Source organism: Kogia breviceps, chromosome 2 (assembly GCF_026419965.1).
Source record: "Kogia breviceps isolate mKogBre1 chromosome 2, mKogBre1 haplotype 1, whole genome shotgun sequence".
NCBI lineage: Eukaryota > Metazoa > Chordata > Mammalia > Artiodactyla > Physeteridae > Kogia > Kogia breviceps.
In genome coordinates this window covers 146,561,489-146,577,089 of record NC_081311.1, presented here as the reverse complement: position 1 = coordinate 146,577,089, position 15,601 = coordinate 146,561,489, and the positions used below count along the sequence as shown (strand labels likewise).

Sequence of the window (15,601 nt, the reverse complement as noted above, 5' to 3'; positions counted from 1 at the left end):
CACCCTTGGTTCTGTGACTAGCAGAGCAGAAATGATTTATAGGTGTCAATATTTATATGCATTAACATTATAATTGGGTTAGGACTGATGTTATGAAGTTTTGCCTTTTGCTATGTTTCTTTCCTTGACTTTAGAGAGAAGATACTGAAGAAAAGACTTCTAAACACACAGTTTTATGAAGAAATGCTCTCAGTATTCTATTACTAACATCAGTAACAACTGAACAAACTGAAAGGCTAGCTATGCAGAAAAAAATCATTAATTGCCAATTCATTGTTACAAAGTCAACATATTAGATTAGAGGTTAAGTGATGATGGTCAATTCCTACCCCAAATTATAGTGCTAAATTTGGTATGGATTGCTATCATTCTGCTCTGAGCTTTGGGCCATAAAGTCACATTCTGGGGTAGAAAAAGAGTCAACAAATTTACACCATTTAAAAAGTTGGTTCATAAGATATATGCAAAAGTGTAAAAAAACATGATAAACACCCACCACCCAGTTTAAGAAAAAGATTACAATCATTACTTTTGAATCCTTGTACTGATCTTCCCTAATCCAATTTCCTTTATTTTGCACACAGTATCCTAATTTAAATTTAACATTCCTTTGCTTTTATATATAGTTTCATCACATATGTTTGAATCCCTGCCAAATATATTATTACATTTTTTACATATTATTACATATTTTACAATTTGCATGTCTCTGAACTTTATATAAATTGAATTATACTGTATATCTTCTTCTGTGGCTTGCTTGTTCATTCAACATAAATTCCTTAGTTATGTGCATTTGTAATTCATTCATTTATTTTTAGGGCTCCTAAGTATTCCATTGTATGAATGTGTCACTTTATCCACTGCAGAGTTGATGGACATTTGGATTCAGTGTTTTGATGTTACGTGCATAACTGCCAAGGACATTCTTGTCCATGTCTCCAAGTGCACATGTGCAAAAGTTTTTGTAGCGTCTGTACCTAGGAGAGTGACATGCTGGGTCATAGGCTACAGGTATCTTCACCTTTAACAGGGAATAAAAAGTTCTTGACCAATCATTACTTTCTTTCTTATGAAAAACAGTATATGTCTCAATAATACTTCTTGCTGATACAAGATAGTGAGCCTGAATAACCCATATCCTTATGTCTACAGGCAGACTCCTATCATATCTCTTCCTGATTAGCGATATAGCCATTTTACGTCTTCCTCCACACTTATAGTCCATTCCAGTAAGACAGCCTGCCTGATGATCTATAAAAAGAATGTTGTGGGCTCTCGAGTAAAAATGCAAGTTAATTCTATGGGACAGGGCATAAAAATTTCATGCCCTGATCCAGTAGTTAGAGGCAATGAAGTCTGAAGACAGTAAACTGTGGTAGGTTAAGCAGTGACCATTTTGTGAAATCACTTTCTTCCCTATGATAAAATAAAGCAAGTACCTAGACCATCATTATTTCTTGACCTTCCACCTAAAATGCTTCCAATCTTCCACACAACTAATACCAGATTTTAAATGCAAATCTGAAGATGCAATATACCATGATTTTTACATGTTCTCTTTGTGTGGTACTGAAATATAAAAAACTTTATGTTCCCCTTCTCATGCTGAGGGGGAAAAAATTGGAAAAGAATTAATCAATACAGTTGGAGGTGAGAGAGAGAGACAGAGAGAGAGAGACAATTCTGCCTAAATATAGGTAGTTAATAGATTTGTCCTACAGATGTGTGTATGGTGTGTGTGTGTGTGTGTGTGTGTGTGTGTGTGTGTGTATGTGTGTGTGTGTGTTATGTATCACACCAGGAAAAACAAAATTATTTATCTGCTTAGGCTTCCTCCCTTTTCAAGAATATTTTGCCTTAGTGACAGGTGTCAACTGCTTATGTTAATTAATGAATGAAACAGACTCCAGGCTGAGCCACAGAGCTCTCCCTCAAGAAGCTAAGAGGCTTGAACCTTCTCCTTACAAGCCTGATATAAGATGGTGTAGATGATATGATAAAGACAATCAATTCAGATAATATATTTCATTAACATACTAAGTATTTCCCTCAAGATAAACAAAATACAATGACAAAATGGAATTGCTTCACCCTTTCACTAAAGGTAATTCTAGAATTATCCTAGAGACAGAGGGTAACTTTTAGAATTGTGCTGTCTTCTTGCAAATGTTTGCGTCCTCTCTTCTTGAATCTGGTATATGGGTCCATAATTTTTCCCAGTAATCATACTAAGTAGTTGTTTATCAGTGGTAGAACATAAGGAAATCATTTTTTAAAAATCCAGGATTAATGGATTATCTCCAATAGGTATCTCCACTGGGAAAACTGTGTGCTTTTTTCTCTACATTCACTAAGTTCCCTGAATAATTTGAGGCTGGTTAACAAAAATGGTAATTTGCAGGGAGGTTTCTTGGGGAATTCTTTTCAAAGCATTTCCTATTTTTTCATATAGATTTTCTCAACATAAGTCTATATCCTGAGCACTGGTATCTATCCTAAATTTCTCAATGGCTCAGTGACTAATTCTGGCAGTTTGAATTCTCTTCACTGAACATGAAGAAGGACCCCAATTCATTAGACAGCAGTGACCTGGGATAGAGCCCCCCAAAGTGGATTGGCCTTATTCTGGGGTTTCATACTGTAGATATATCAACTTTCAGTTAATAGAAATATTAGAGATGAGATTTCTTTCATTTAAAGGTGAGGAAACAGAGGCTCAGAGAGCAGAAGTAACTTGCCCAAGGCCACACAGCTTCCTCAAGACAGGGCACAGAGCAGACTGTGGGCTTTCTGATTCCTAATTCAGTTCTCTCTTCCTGAGTGGCCTCTCATGGGGACCAGCTGCTCAGAGGCTGCCTGGAAAACAGTCACCACTCTGTCATTCCTCCGTCTACACAGGTGTAGGAATTTATGTCCGGCAGACCTATCTTTTTGTCCCAGCTGCCCCACTCACCAGCTGGGTAGTCTTGGGCATACTACTTGCATACATAATATAACGAGTAAAATTCTATATAAATATTTTGTAAATCATGCAGTCCTATAAATATATAAATGTCAGGTGAAGATTTTAGTCTGGTTGAGGACTAGTTTTTTGGTTCTTGAGGGATTGCTAGAAGCAGGTCCTTTTCTCTAAATGAGGAGGTCTTTACACAGAACTGCAGACCAGCAGACCTTGATCATGGGCAAGCCAATGTCAATGTCCTTTTCCTCCAGAGACACAGTGAGGAAAGAAGAGGAAAGTCTCTAGCCAAAGAGAGGAATAAAGGGTGACTGTTGACAGCAAAAAAGGGATGGTGGCAATCATCTGATAACTTGTAGGTCTTCAAGAAAGCCAGGTCTTTTCCTGTTTGGTCAGAGGAGAAACAATAGCAGGTGTTACCTACAAAGGTGAATAAGGCTGGATGCATGTCCTATGGCCTTGGGCTGCTCTGGGGAGATGTTCACCGTATCCTTCCCTATGGAGACCAGTAATATGCGGCCCTGGCTTTTCACAAGAGTGGCTGGCCAGCCATCCAGGGGCCAGGTTACCCAAGCACATTTAGGTATGATCGGATTTTAGGGGCTGGCTATACTGCCCAGGCCAAAGCAGCCCACCAGTCCTTAAATCATAAGGCTAAAAGCCAGTGCCTAATAAGAGAGAATTCATTCCATCAACATTTGCTTTGGCTATACTAAGTGGAAACTGTATTTCTCATTTCTGTGTCTTTCCTACCTTGTGATAACTTCTGGTAAGTCCTCAGAAACTCTGCCCAAAGATATGCAGCAAGAGAACGATCCTTATTTTGAAATCTCAGTTGTGAAACCCTTGGTCTTTCTTTTGATAGAAGCTACAAAGGGGTGTCTTTAATGTGATGTAAACCTCATCCCAGGCACTTGCTGTGAGGGCTATGGGGCAAGTAATCATAGTTGTTTACCTGCTGTGTGTTCTCTTTGTGATTGTTTTAAATATTTAATGGTGTTCCCTCCTTGTGGTGAACAGAACGACTTAACCGTGAGACACAGTGATTACTTGCCTTCTGTCTGCCTGTTTGACTCCTAGAGAGGTACCTGCTGGGCTTGATAGCATGCATAGTTTTAAGGCCAAACTCCTTGGTTTATGGGTGGAAAATTATGACAGAATGGTTATATAAGATAGTCACAAAGCCAGAACCAAATTTCTGAGGTTTAAATTCTGCAGCCTTATGAAGATCACTGTATGCTAATTCTCTTACAAGATTCTGCAGTCCTCAAAAAGGATGCAAGACAGAAAAGACTGACTAAATATAACTGATTATACTTATTCATAGTGGCTCAAGAAACACTCACGTTCATGGGTTATCATGCTAGTGGGTTTTGTAGTCTAATCAGTCATTTGCTCTGTGGTAGGGGTATTCATGCTTGGCTCCTAAAGACACTGTCAGGAATATCATGTATATTAATTTTCTGTTGCTGTGTAACAAATCACTACAAATTCAGCAACTTAAGGCAAACACGTGTTTATTATCTTCTGTAGGTCAGAAGTCTGGCATGATGCCTAGGGTCTCACAAGGCCTAAAGCAAGGAGGTGGCCAGGTGGCGTTCTCATTTGGTCCCGGCATTCTTTTCAAAGCCCATTCAGGTTGTCGGCAGAACTGAGTTCCTTGCAGTTATAGACTGAGCTTCCCATTTTCTTACTGACTGCTGGCCAAAAGTCTCTCTTAGCTGCTAGAGACTGCTCTCAGGTACTACTCGCCATATGGCCCTCTCACAACTTGGCAGCTTACTTCTTCAAAGCCAAAGGGAGAAACTCCAGTTGGCTCTCACAGAGGCTTACATAATGTCAGGAGTGACCCACGAGAGGCTGTCCCATCACAGCCTTATAACATAACCTAATCAAAGAAGTGACAGTCCTATCATATTCACAAGTCCTGCCCACACCCGAGGGGAGGGGATTATACCAGATTTGTACAAAGTAGAGGGTGGGCAGGTGTGAATCTTAGAGGCCATATCTTTAGAATTCTGCCTACAACACTATAATAAAGACTAAAATTGAGTCCATACAAAATATCCCATGAGATGATCTGTATGTCCTGATATGGAAAAAATGTCCACAAGAACAAAAGCAAGTCATAGAGAAGTATGTTTAGAATAATGTTTAAAAGTATGTATAGAATAATATATGTGGGTACATATACATATATATGCACATATTTTTCTAATAGACAACAAACTTAACATGTCTAAAACAGAACTTACAATCTCTTTTCTGCCAAGCTTGCTGCTCTCCTTCCCTATCTCTGTTAAGGCAACTCAGTTCTTCCCAATGCTTGTGCCGAAAATGTTATAGGCATGATTCTCTCGTGTTGCACATCTAACTCATCAGGAAGTATAATTGGCTCTATCTGCAAAATTTATCCAAAATCTGACCATTTCTCACGACTCAACTGCTACCACCCAGGTTCAAGCCACCATCATCTCTGGACTATTTCATGACTGTAACTTCTTAATCTACTTCTCTGCTTCCACTCTTCCCCCCCACACTCTTTTCTCAATACAATAGCCAGTGGTTTTAAATTTTTAAGTCATATTGTATCACAAGTCAGCTCACAAAGTTTTCATAGTCTCATTTCACTAGAGTAAAATCCAAACTCACCATTCTTTCAGAGATTTACAGTGCCCTACACGATGTCACCTCATTTTCTATCCTCTGCCCTCATTCATACTTCTCCAGCCACACCAGTCTCCTTGTTATTCCTAGAACATGCCACTCACACACCTACCACAGGGCCTTTGCACTGGCTACTCCTCTGCTGAAATACTCTTTCTCCAATGTCTGCGTGGGTCACATCCTCACCTCTTTATAGTCATCGTTCAAATGTTACCTGTTGGTAAGGTCTGGTGCCCTTGGTATTTCTAATCCCTTTTATCCTGCTCTATTTTTCCCCATAATTTTTAATACCTTCTAACATATAATTTATTTATGTATTTTTTTGTATTGTTTACCATCTGCCTTCTCTCACTAGAATGTAAGCTCAAAGAAGGTAAGAATTTTATTGGTTTTGCTCACTGATGTATCCCCAACAACTAATAGGCATTATTATTGAATATTGTTCAATATTGTTGAATATATTATCTGTGTTATTTATGAATAATTATATATTGTTGACTATTATAAATTGATGTATGAACATATTACATATTTGTAGGAAAAGATCAGGAAGAACTTATCCCAAACTGTTAATAATTGCTGTCTCTAGGGCTTCCCTGGTGGCGCAGTGGTTGAGAATCCACCTGCCGATGCAGGGGTCACGGGTTCATGCCCTGGTCCGGGAAGATCCCACATGCCGCGGAGCAACTAAGCCCGTGAGCCATGGCCGCTAGGCCTGCGCGTCCGGAGCCTGTGCTCCGCAACGGGAGAGGCCACAGCAGTGAGAGGCCCGCATACCGCAAAAAAAAAAAAAAAAAAAAAAAAAAAAAAAAAAAAAAAAAAAAAAAAAAATTGCTGTCTCTAGAGATGGCAAGATTACAGCTTTTGATTTTGGTTTAACTTGAAAATTTCACGAGTGCATATATTGTTTTTGTAATTGGGCAAAATTATAAAGTTGTTTTAAATATTAGACCTTTTATATCTTATGTGAAATTATATTTTATCAGGCTATTATGAGCCCTCTAAGATCTATAAACTGTTACTCAAAACCAGAATTGAAATAATGTAAGATCTAAGTAAACTAACTTGTCTTGCTGTATCTTTGGGGAATTCAGATGGATTCTTTTCTATTGCCCTCGTCAGCAGGGAGTGTTGGTTGGATTTTATTCTAACTAATATCCTTGTCTGAGACTGTCCCAACAGCATGTATATAAACTACATTTGCAAATGACCTGACATTGGGTCAGGTGGCTTCTTGGAGTGCGTACTCTATTTACAAATACCTTCACCATGAAACAGTTATTCTGGCCTTGCTTGTAGTCAGCATTGTGCTTATGAACTCAACTCCCAATAATTAGTTACACTCCAGCACATCATCTCTGAAGCTTTCTGCCCTTTTTTTTCATACTAGATCAAAGAATACCTTAAAACAAGTATACTAATGCACAACAAGCTATTATTTACTCAATATAAGGTATACTATTCTGTTGCTTAATTTAGTATTTCCTTCCATTTAGATAGTTATGGAAAGAATTTTCAGAGCCATTACATGCAGGGTTTCTTTTCTGCCTGCAACAGAAATGAACAACTGGACCCAACATTTAAATAGGAAAGGTTCAGCAAGGGGAATGGCAGAAAATAACTAAAAAGTAGGGCAGGCCTTATGCATGGATGGTTTGGTGGTCTATGTGTTACAGATTCAGGAGCGGTGGAAAACCCATCAGCACCCAGGTGTCCTCTGCCATGGGGGGCTGATGCCCAGAGTTACACAGTTAAATCTAAGATGTCATGATATTAATTCTGTCACTCTTTAATCCCATGGAATTCTTCCCTGTGACGTTCTTTCTCTGATTTTTTTAAAATTTTTTTTTTAATTATTAAAGCCTGTTACAGACAACTCAAAAGTTCTTACCCTTGTCCTGTAACACTTAAGGATAATGGGACTTCAGGCTCTGAGATCCTTTGACTTAGAGCATTAAAGCCCCTTTCGCCTGTCAGATCTTCACAGCAAAGTGCTTGTGCAATCTGGGATGCTGAGTGCTAGCCTGGCTGAACAGCTCCTTTTCCATTCTTTGTAACGCCTTCTGGTCTATCAGTTATGCTTTGGTTACAAAGGGAAATGTGCAAAAATGGAACCATTAAGAAGTAGGGCTGAAATGCACTTGCTCCCGATAATCTCTCAGTTGCTGATACTTAGTGTAAACCAGGCTGAGAACCTTTCCCGAGAATAGGATTTGGTAGGGAAGATTGGACAATGGATATAAAATTTCCAGATGACCAGGAGGGTGAGGAAAGTTAGGAGGATTACTAAGGCTTGAATAAGTTGTACAATGAGGAAGCTGTGGGTAGTGAAGACAAATAGGGGACCATGGTTCTAAGAGTCTAACAGACTTCGCTGCATCGTTAGTGGAAGACGATGCGTCGGATCTAAGTCCAAAGGTCAGTTATTTTTTAGGAGTGCTTTTGTCAGGAATTTAAGGAATCATTTGTAGGCAATGTTCTAGAAACGTGCAGATGAGGTTGGCATAAAGAAATGCCTCTTTGTTGTTTCAGGGAAATCAGGGGACTGACTCAGAACATCTCCTCCCTCACTTGTCCTCATACCAGAATTTCTCACTGGTAGATTGGTGTTTGGGGGATAAAGTATTACTTTAGATTACTAATAAAGTTGCACATATCGTTCTAGGGAAAGAAAACACATTGCACATTAATAAGTAGTATTACGTTATCGCCAATTCTTTTAACATTCCCTCTGACTGCCTTTGAGAGTCTGGAAAATATGACAAGTATGTTTGATGCCTCCATGAGGTAAACCATCTTAAATTATATCCATTAACTGGAAAGACCCAATAAGGACAGAGACTTGGAAAATTTTTAGTATATACATCTTTAATTGGAAAGAACTAGGCTCCCCTAGATAATGTATTTATTTTAATGGTAGTCTCCTGGAAAGGCTGCTTAGACTCATATAGTCTAATATTTGGGACTCTAATGATGTGAATTTTAATCTGAGAATGATCGAGCAGGGACCTTGTGGAACAATGGAGCAGATATTTCTGGGATGGTATTTCTTTCAATACTAGTAATATTTACACTGTAAAGCACCTTACAAATTTTGAACCCTTTCACACACATATTCTCATAAAACAACTTGGAAAAATAAGAAAAAGCAGAAAGAAGAAATGATGAGAAGGTGCTCTAATGCCAAAATCTGGAGATAACCAGTGTTAAGTTTGGTGTGCAGGAGATAAATATTGATGACAAAATTGGGGCACGAAGAGTTTTGGTGACTTGGTTGGGGTCGAGGGGCTGATAGATATTTTTGAGCTCCATTAACTGGTGCAATCTGGAGACTTGGGTTATCTGATGCACAGCGATGATTCTTTCTTCCATACTTTCTTCTTCTTTCTTACCCTGTTTGGGATTCATTCTTCAGAGGTCTTGTGCTTCTACGACGGGCTTCATCTCCCATCTCCTTCTCTGTCAGTCCCTGCAGAGGGTGATATATGCTTCCAGGCCTTGCTGTTTCATATAGCAATATAAACTAACCTGGGTTAGTTTATATTTCCAGAAACAAGAGCCATTGCCACAAATAGACAACTAGGGGATTGCCTCAATGATCTTAAAATGGGAAAATTCACTCTCATAATACTCGGCCATCCTTCCTTCTCCCGACCTCTCACCTTGTTGGGCTCATCAAGCTTGCTAATCATCACCACCCCCTCTTCCCTGTGCTCATAGCCAGTTAGCACTGACCCCACTTCCCTTCCTCAGCCACAGTGGGAATGACTTAGGAATACCCTCAACATCCTCGGTCGCCGCTCCCCTCCTTCTGGGCTCAGCCCATGCGAGACTCTAGCTCTGTTCTCTCAGTGTGGCCTTTCTCTTCTCCAGAACTAACCACTTGACTTCTGTTCCTGATACCTTGACTATCTTTGCCTTCAATTATCCTTCTGTGTTAGTAAATCCAATAGCCCATTTTCAGCGCTTATCCTGTTTGACTCTTCTGCAACATTTGACACTGTTGTTCCCCTATAATTCTATTTAGAACAGAACTTTTTCTCTTGCATACAAGTAATTAATTATCTAATATTTAAAAAATAGAAATAGTAGTTTAAAAAACTCCCATAGGCAGAGTTCTTTTACGGTGTATACATGTATCAAATCATAATGTTGTACACTTTAAATATGTTACAGTTTTGTCAATTATACCTCAATAGAGCTGGATGAAAAAAGGATCAGTGGTTGGCAGAGGGATGGGTGGATGAATAGGTGGTGTACAGAGGCCTTTGAGGGCAGTGAAACTACTCTGTGTGATACTGTAATGGTGGATATATGTCATTATGAAGTTGTTAAAACCCATAGAACGTACAGCATCAAGAGTGAACCCTAGTATAAACTATGGACTTTGAATGATAATGATGAATCAGTGTGGGTTCATCAATCGCAACCAATGTACCACTGTAGTGAGGGATGTTGATAGTGAGGGGTGTTGATGTGCATGTATTGGGGCAGAGGGTATATGGGAACTCTCTGTACTTGCCTCATTTGTTATGAACCAAAAACAGTTCTTAAAAAATAAAGTTTATTTTAAAAGCAAAGAAACAAACAAAAACTCCCATGGACAAACAATTCAAAGGCAACTATTATGGTTATAATTTTTCCAGGATTTTTCAATGTATGTAATATATGTTTGTATACCCACAGATGCCCACACTATTATCACTTAATATATTACAATTTTCCCTGTTTACAAATATTCTTCTATAGCATGATTTTAATTAGATGGATAATATTCTACTGTGCTATGATTTACCTAACCAACTCCCTCCAGTGGAATGTTCAGGTTCTTTCTGATATATCATTATCGTAAATAATGCTATGGTTCATACCTTTATATGTAAACTTTTGTGCATAGCTATGATAATTACCATAGCATAAATTCCTAGACATAAAATTGATAAGGCAAAGGGTGTTTATACTTTTTAGACTCTGGAGACATGTGAATAAATCTATTTCCAGAAACGCTGTTAGCAATGTGTTCACACATTAGGAATGCTATAAAGCCTGAGCTGAAGAATATGAGCTTTGGAGTTCTTTTCCACCCTACCTTCTTCTTCCTGTCCTAAATATTGTGTCCCCTCAGATTCAATTTTTCATCCTTTTTGTCTTTTTATTGGACGAGCTCTTTCTTTGTGATTTTACCCACGCAGTTAATACGAGAGGCTCCTTCTCTCTCCCTTCCTGTTGCCCTCTCAATTGTAATGTGTGTCAGCTTGAATTTGGAATCATTTCCCTCAAACTTCCTGTGTTCCCCACCTCAAGGAGCTCCACCGCCCTTCCTCAAACCAGGAACCTCAATATTATCTTTTGTAGGGATGGGAGAACACATCCTCCTACCTCCCTAGAACAAAAATTCTTTTGGGGCACTACACTAATTTTTTGGTAAGCAAAATTATCTTTTACTTCACTGACAAAGAGCCTGAGGTTTATTTTTGTCACCACCAAGCCTCTCAGGCTGTCTCTCTCCTTGTTTCTGTCACTCAGTGCATGTTCCCTTTCTTCTTGCACTGTGACCTCTACCCTCAGCTGCTTCAGATTTCCCGAGAGAGGTTAGACAGGGGCTACAGTTGTCCCAGGAGTCGGCAGAGCCAATTGTACCTACTGCTCAGTGCTGGGGCGGGACCACCGACAATTGTGTGTGACCCTCAGCGAAACGAAACACACCCAAGCATCCTAGTGCTGCTTTGGCCAGCCCAAGTCTATACATTACACTTCCCTGGCCTCTCTAAAATTGACTCCCTTCTCTTCGTGCTCACTGACATTGCTGTTATTCAGACTCTCTCCTTAGGGAGAGGAAGAAAACCACTTTGTTCTTTTGGAAGATAACTTTGATGGAACCAGTCTTTCCACTTGCAAAGCTGTCAGTCTCTCTAGGTCTTATCTGATAAGGGAAGATGTTAACAGTACCTACTTCATAGGGTTGTTTGAATAAGTATATGCAATAATGCATGTGAAAGTGCAGAACAAGGTGCCTGACATCAAGTGAGCATCCAGTAAATGTTATCTTGTCATCATCATTGTCACCCTCATCTTTGAAGAAACGAAATTGAGTTATTTGTAGTGAGGTGGATGGACTTAGAGTCTGTCATACAGAGTGAAGTCAGAAAGAGAAAGACAAATTCCATATGCTAACCCACTTTTAAGGAGCTAAGACTGCTCCAGATTTCTCCAAACACAGTCAGTTGCTGGCTTTTCTGTGGTATTCTGAACGTTCTTTACTTGGACACTTATTTTATCTTAACTACTTCTGTCTTGACTAGACTGTGAGCTCCTCAAGGGTAATAACTGTTTGAATTCATTTTTATATCCTTAATACCCAGCAATGTGTCTGGTGCATAGGAGGTGGTAAACAAATATATGATGAAAAGGTGCATTGGTGAATGGTTTATGCCCAGGCTTTTGGCATCAATTGATCAAAACTCAATTGATGTAATTTACGCTATTAACAAATGGAAAAAAAAAATCACATGATCTAAAATCACATATTAAAAAGCATAGAATTGAAGAGTAAGATGACATGATAATAGTCCTGGAAAATCCAAAGCACCACAGATATTAAAGTTAATAATTGAATTTAGCAAGATTGATGGATGCAAGTTCAATATACAAAAATCAATTATATTTCTATAGGTCAATTAAAAGCATTAGAAAATAAATTAATAATACCATTTATAATAACACGAACTTTAAAAACACCCGGTACAAATATAACAAATTATATGTAAGACTTCTGCATAGAAAATTATAAAAGTTTGCTTAGAGAAATTTTTAAGAACTCTAAATAAAGGGATATTATGGATTGAGAGACCCAATGATGTAAATATGTCAAGTTTCTCCCAAATTGACTGATAAATTCAATAGAATCCTAAAAAACCTCTCAGCAGTGTAAGTGTGTGCGTGTGCATGTGTGTGTGTGTGTGTGTGTGTACTTCAAGTTGATTCTAAAATTAATATGGAAATGCCAAGGGCCAACAATGGTCAAGACAATCTTAAAGAAGGAAAAAGTTGGAGAAATTACACCACCAGATACCAAGACGTATTATAAGACTTTATTATTCACGGCAGTATGGTATTGTTGTAAGGGTAGACACATAAATCAATGAAGTAGAACAGAGTCCAGAAACAGATCCTTACATATATGGACACATGATTAATGAAAAAAGTGGTACCAGATAGTGGCAGGGAGAGGCATTTCCCCTGCCCCACAAAATTGGTTCTGGTCCAGTTGGATATCCACCAAGAAAAAAAAAAAAAGAAGAATCTTGACTCTCCGCTCACACTATACTCAAAAATTATTTTCAGTTGGATTGTAATTTTAAAAGTAACAGTTAAAACAGTAAAGATTCTAGGGAAATAATAGGAGAATATCTTCATGAGCTAGGAATAGGGAAAGATTTCTAGGGAAAGATCAAAAAATTACTTTAAAAAACAAACTAATATACTGGTATCAAGAGTAGAAGCCATCTGAAAAATTAATTCCTCAGAGGAAAACCAAAAAAAAAAATCCAAATATAAAAATCCAAATATAAAAGGTGTATAAATTAACTTCCAACTGCAACTTTTTAAAATATGTAGCTCTTGACTTCTACAATAAATGTTTTACAATATAAAAAAATGTTTAATCCCAATAACCATATTCTAGAACCTCAATGTTTTATTTTTTTCTCTGATTGGATTGGGATGACAGGTTGACCTTTCGCACTAGAAACCAAGGTCATATCAATTCACTAACACCCTTTCAGTCTTTAGTAGCTCTTATCTAACAATTTAAATATGGATCATTGGTTTTAATATTAAGTGGAGCTTGTTACTGAATGACATTTGTCTGATGCTGATAATTATATTTTTGTATTTCAAATATATCATCTCCTGACAATCTGTTAGGGTACAGAAAGATTGCTGAACCCTTACTTTTATCTTATCTTTCATGACTTTTATTTTTATATGATTTTGCAACATATGTAATAAATCAGTAATGTTAGAAATATAGAATATTAAAAGTAAATACATGGATAAACAACAAGGTCCTACTGTATAACACAGGGAACTATATTCAATATCCTGTGATAAACCAGAATGGAAAAGAATCTTTAAAAAAAGAATGTATACATATGTATAACTGAATCACTTTGCTGTACAGCAGAAATTAACACAACATTGTAAATCAACTATACTTCAATAAATTTTTAAAAAGTAAATACACATGTAACAGCATTATAGACTCAAATTTTTTTTACTAAAAGATGTTCAAAGAGAAATATTGACCACTGGTTTAATTAAAATGCTTTAAATACTCAGAGCAGAAACAGTTGCCAGAATTCTTGTCGGGTGGTGTGAACATGATCAAGATAGTTTTACATTCAGCTTTATGTGGGTGCAGGGATTGGGAGAGTAGTGCTGGCGTGGGGTTTATTGGTAGATTCATATTTGGTTAGGGCATGACTTCCTTGGGATGTGCATTGTGATGTTTTAAATGAAAAGAGACAGGTGAGTATATGCATTACAATTAGATTATAATATGTCTTTTAAAAAGTTATTTTTAAATATCTATTATGAAGAGTGGTAAGCTGTATATCAGAAATGTGTAGATAATATTTAATTTTAGTTAATTACTTTTTATATCCTAGGCTGAGCAGATATCTGGTTTTCACATAAGATCGGTTCTCTGCGTACCTATTTGGAATAGCAACCACCAAATAATTGGTAAGACATTACCTAAATAGTTCAAACTTCTTTTATAAAGAAATACAATTTACTTTAAAATACATCGATCTCTTTTTAAAATGTTCCCCTTTTTATGTCCAGGACTCATCAACTTATGTCTCATACTCTTGTGTAATCTCGTAAGTGAAGACTCCTGATGAATCAGTGTTAATCAGGACAATGAACAAATATTTATTCCTTTAAATAAGAACCAATCGTTTTGAAGTTGGAGGGGATTTCAGAAAGCAGCTAACTGAACTCTTATCTTACTCTGTGGAAACTGAGGCCCAAAGAGAGAGAAAAGACTTGCATAAGGTCACAAAGTGAGTTAGTGGCAGAGTCCCAAGTAAAACTCAGGCTTCTTAACTCCTAGTACATTTATATATTTTCATCTATGCTTTTACACGTGGAGTAAATGCAAAGGAAGAAAGGACTTGCATTGTTAGGCATATACTGTACATGCGTCTTTCTGCCTGGATGGTTCCAAAATAGGTCCAATTCCTGAATAAGGGAATTGTGGACCAAAGCAGTTTCCAATTTTACTCTCCCTCCCTGCTCCTTTCCTTTCCTTGAAAATTCAGTTAGGAAAATCTCAAACCTAAGAAAGAAGTCTAGGTGAGAAGGGGTCAGTTGTTAAAGTCAAGAAGGATGGAGACATTAGTTATTTAAACATAATGAAAATGTGTTATTTTTCTAAGAGACATAAGGTAACTAATACATTTGGTAACTAATGTAACTATTTGCCTCCCTTTGCTTCACCCTAAGGTTGCCTCTTAAACTCTAAGATATTGGACTTACCAAAGGATTCAGTATTCTGTAAATATTGTTAAGACTTGAATTCTAAGAGAATTTTTTTTATCAGTTTGCTTAATTCGCAGAAAATACTAGTACATTGTTGAACATAAAGTATATTCTAAGATTTGAGAATTTGAACCCCTAGTGTAAAGCATTGAATTACATCATGTGTAGAATTTTAAATATATTTAAGGTGTTTTTTTTTTTTTTTTTTGGCCACGCTGTGCAGCATGCGGGATCTTAGTTCCCCGATCTTAGAACCCCTGCCCCCTGCACTGGAAGCGTGGAGTCCTAACTACTGGACTGCCAGGGAATTCCCAAAATATATAATATTTAAGTTTAAAGAAAAGAGAAATTTCATGGGAAACACCATCTGTAGATGTCCAATGGCAATCTCACATGCAGTCCTACATTTCATTTCTAACAGTAAAC

The 15,601-nt window shown here is 37.6% G+C and overlaps 1 protein-coding gene across 1 annotated transcript in view; it reads left to right on the top strand.

The window, feature by feature from the left end:
- Positions 1 to 15,601, top strand: part of PDE11A (phosphodiesterase 11A) — a 429,207-nt gene that overhangs the window by 226,449 nt on the left and 187,157 nt on the right. Inside the window, exon 7 of the mRNA XM_059052757.2 lies at positions 14,299 to 14,374. Within this exon, the coding sequence (XP_058908740.1) occupies positions 14,299 to 14,374 (76 nt within the window). The remainder of the gene's footprint in view (positions 1 to 14,298; positions 14,375 to 15,601) is intronic.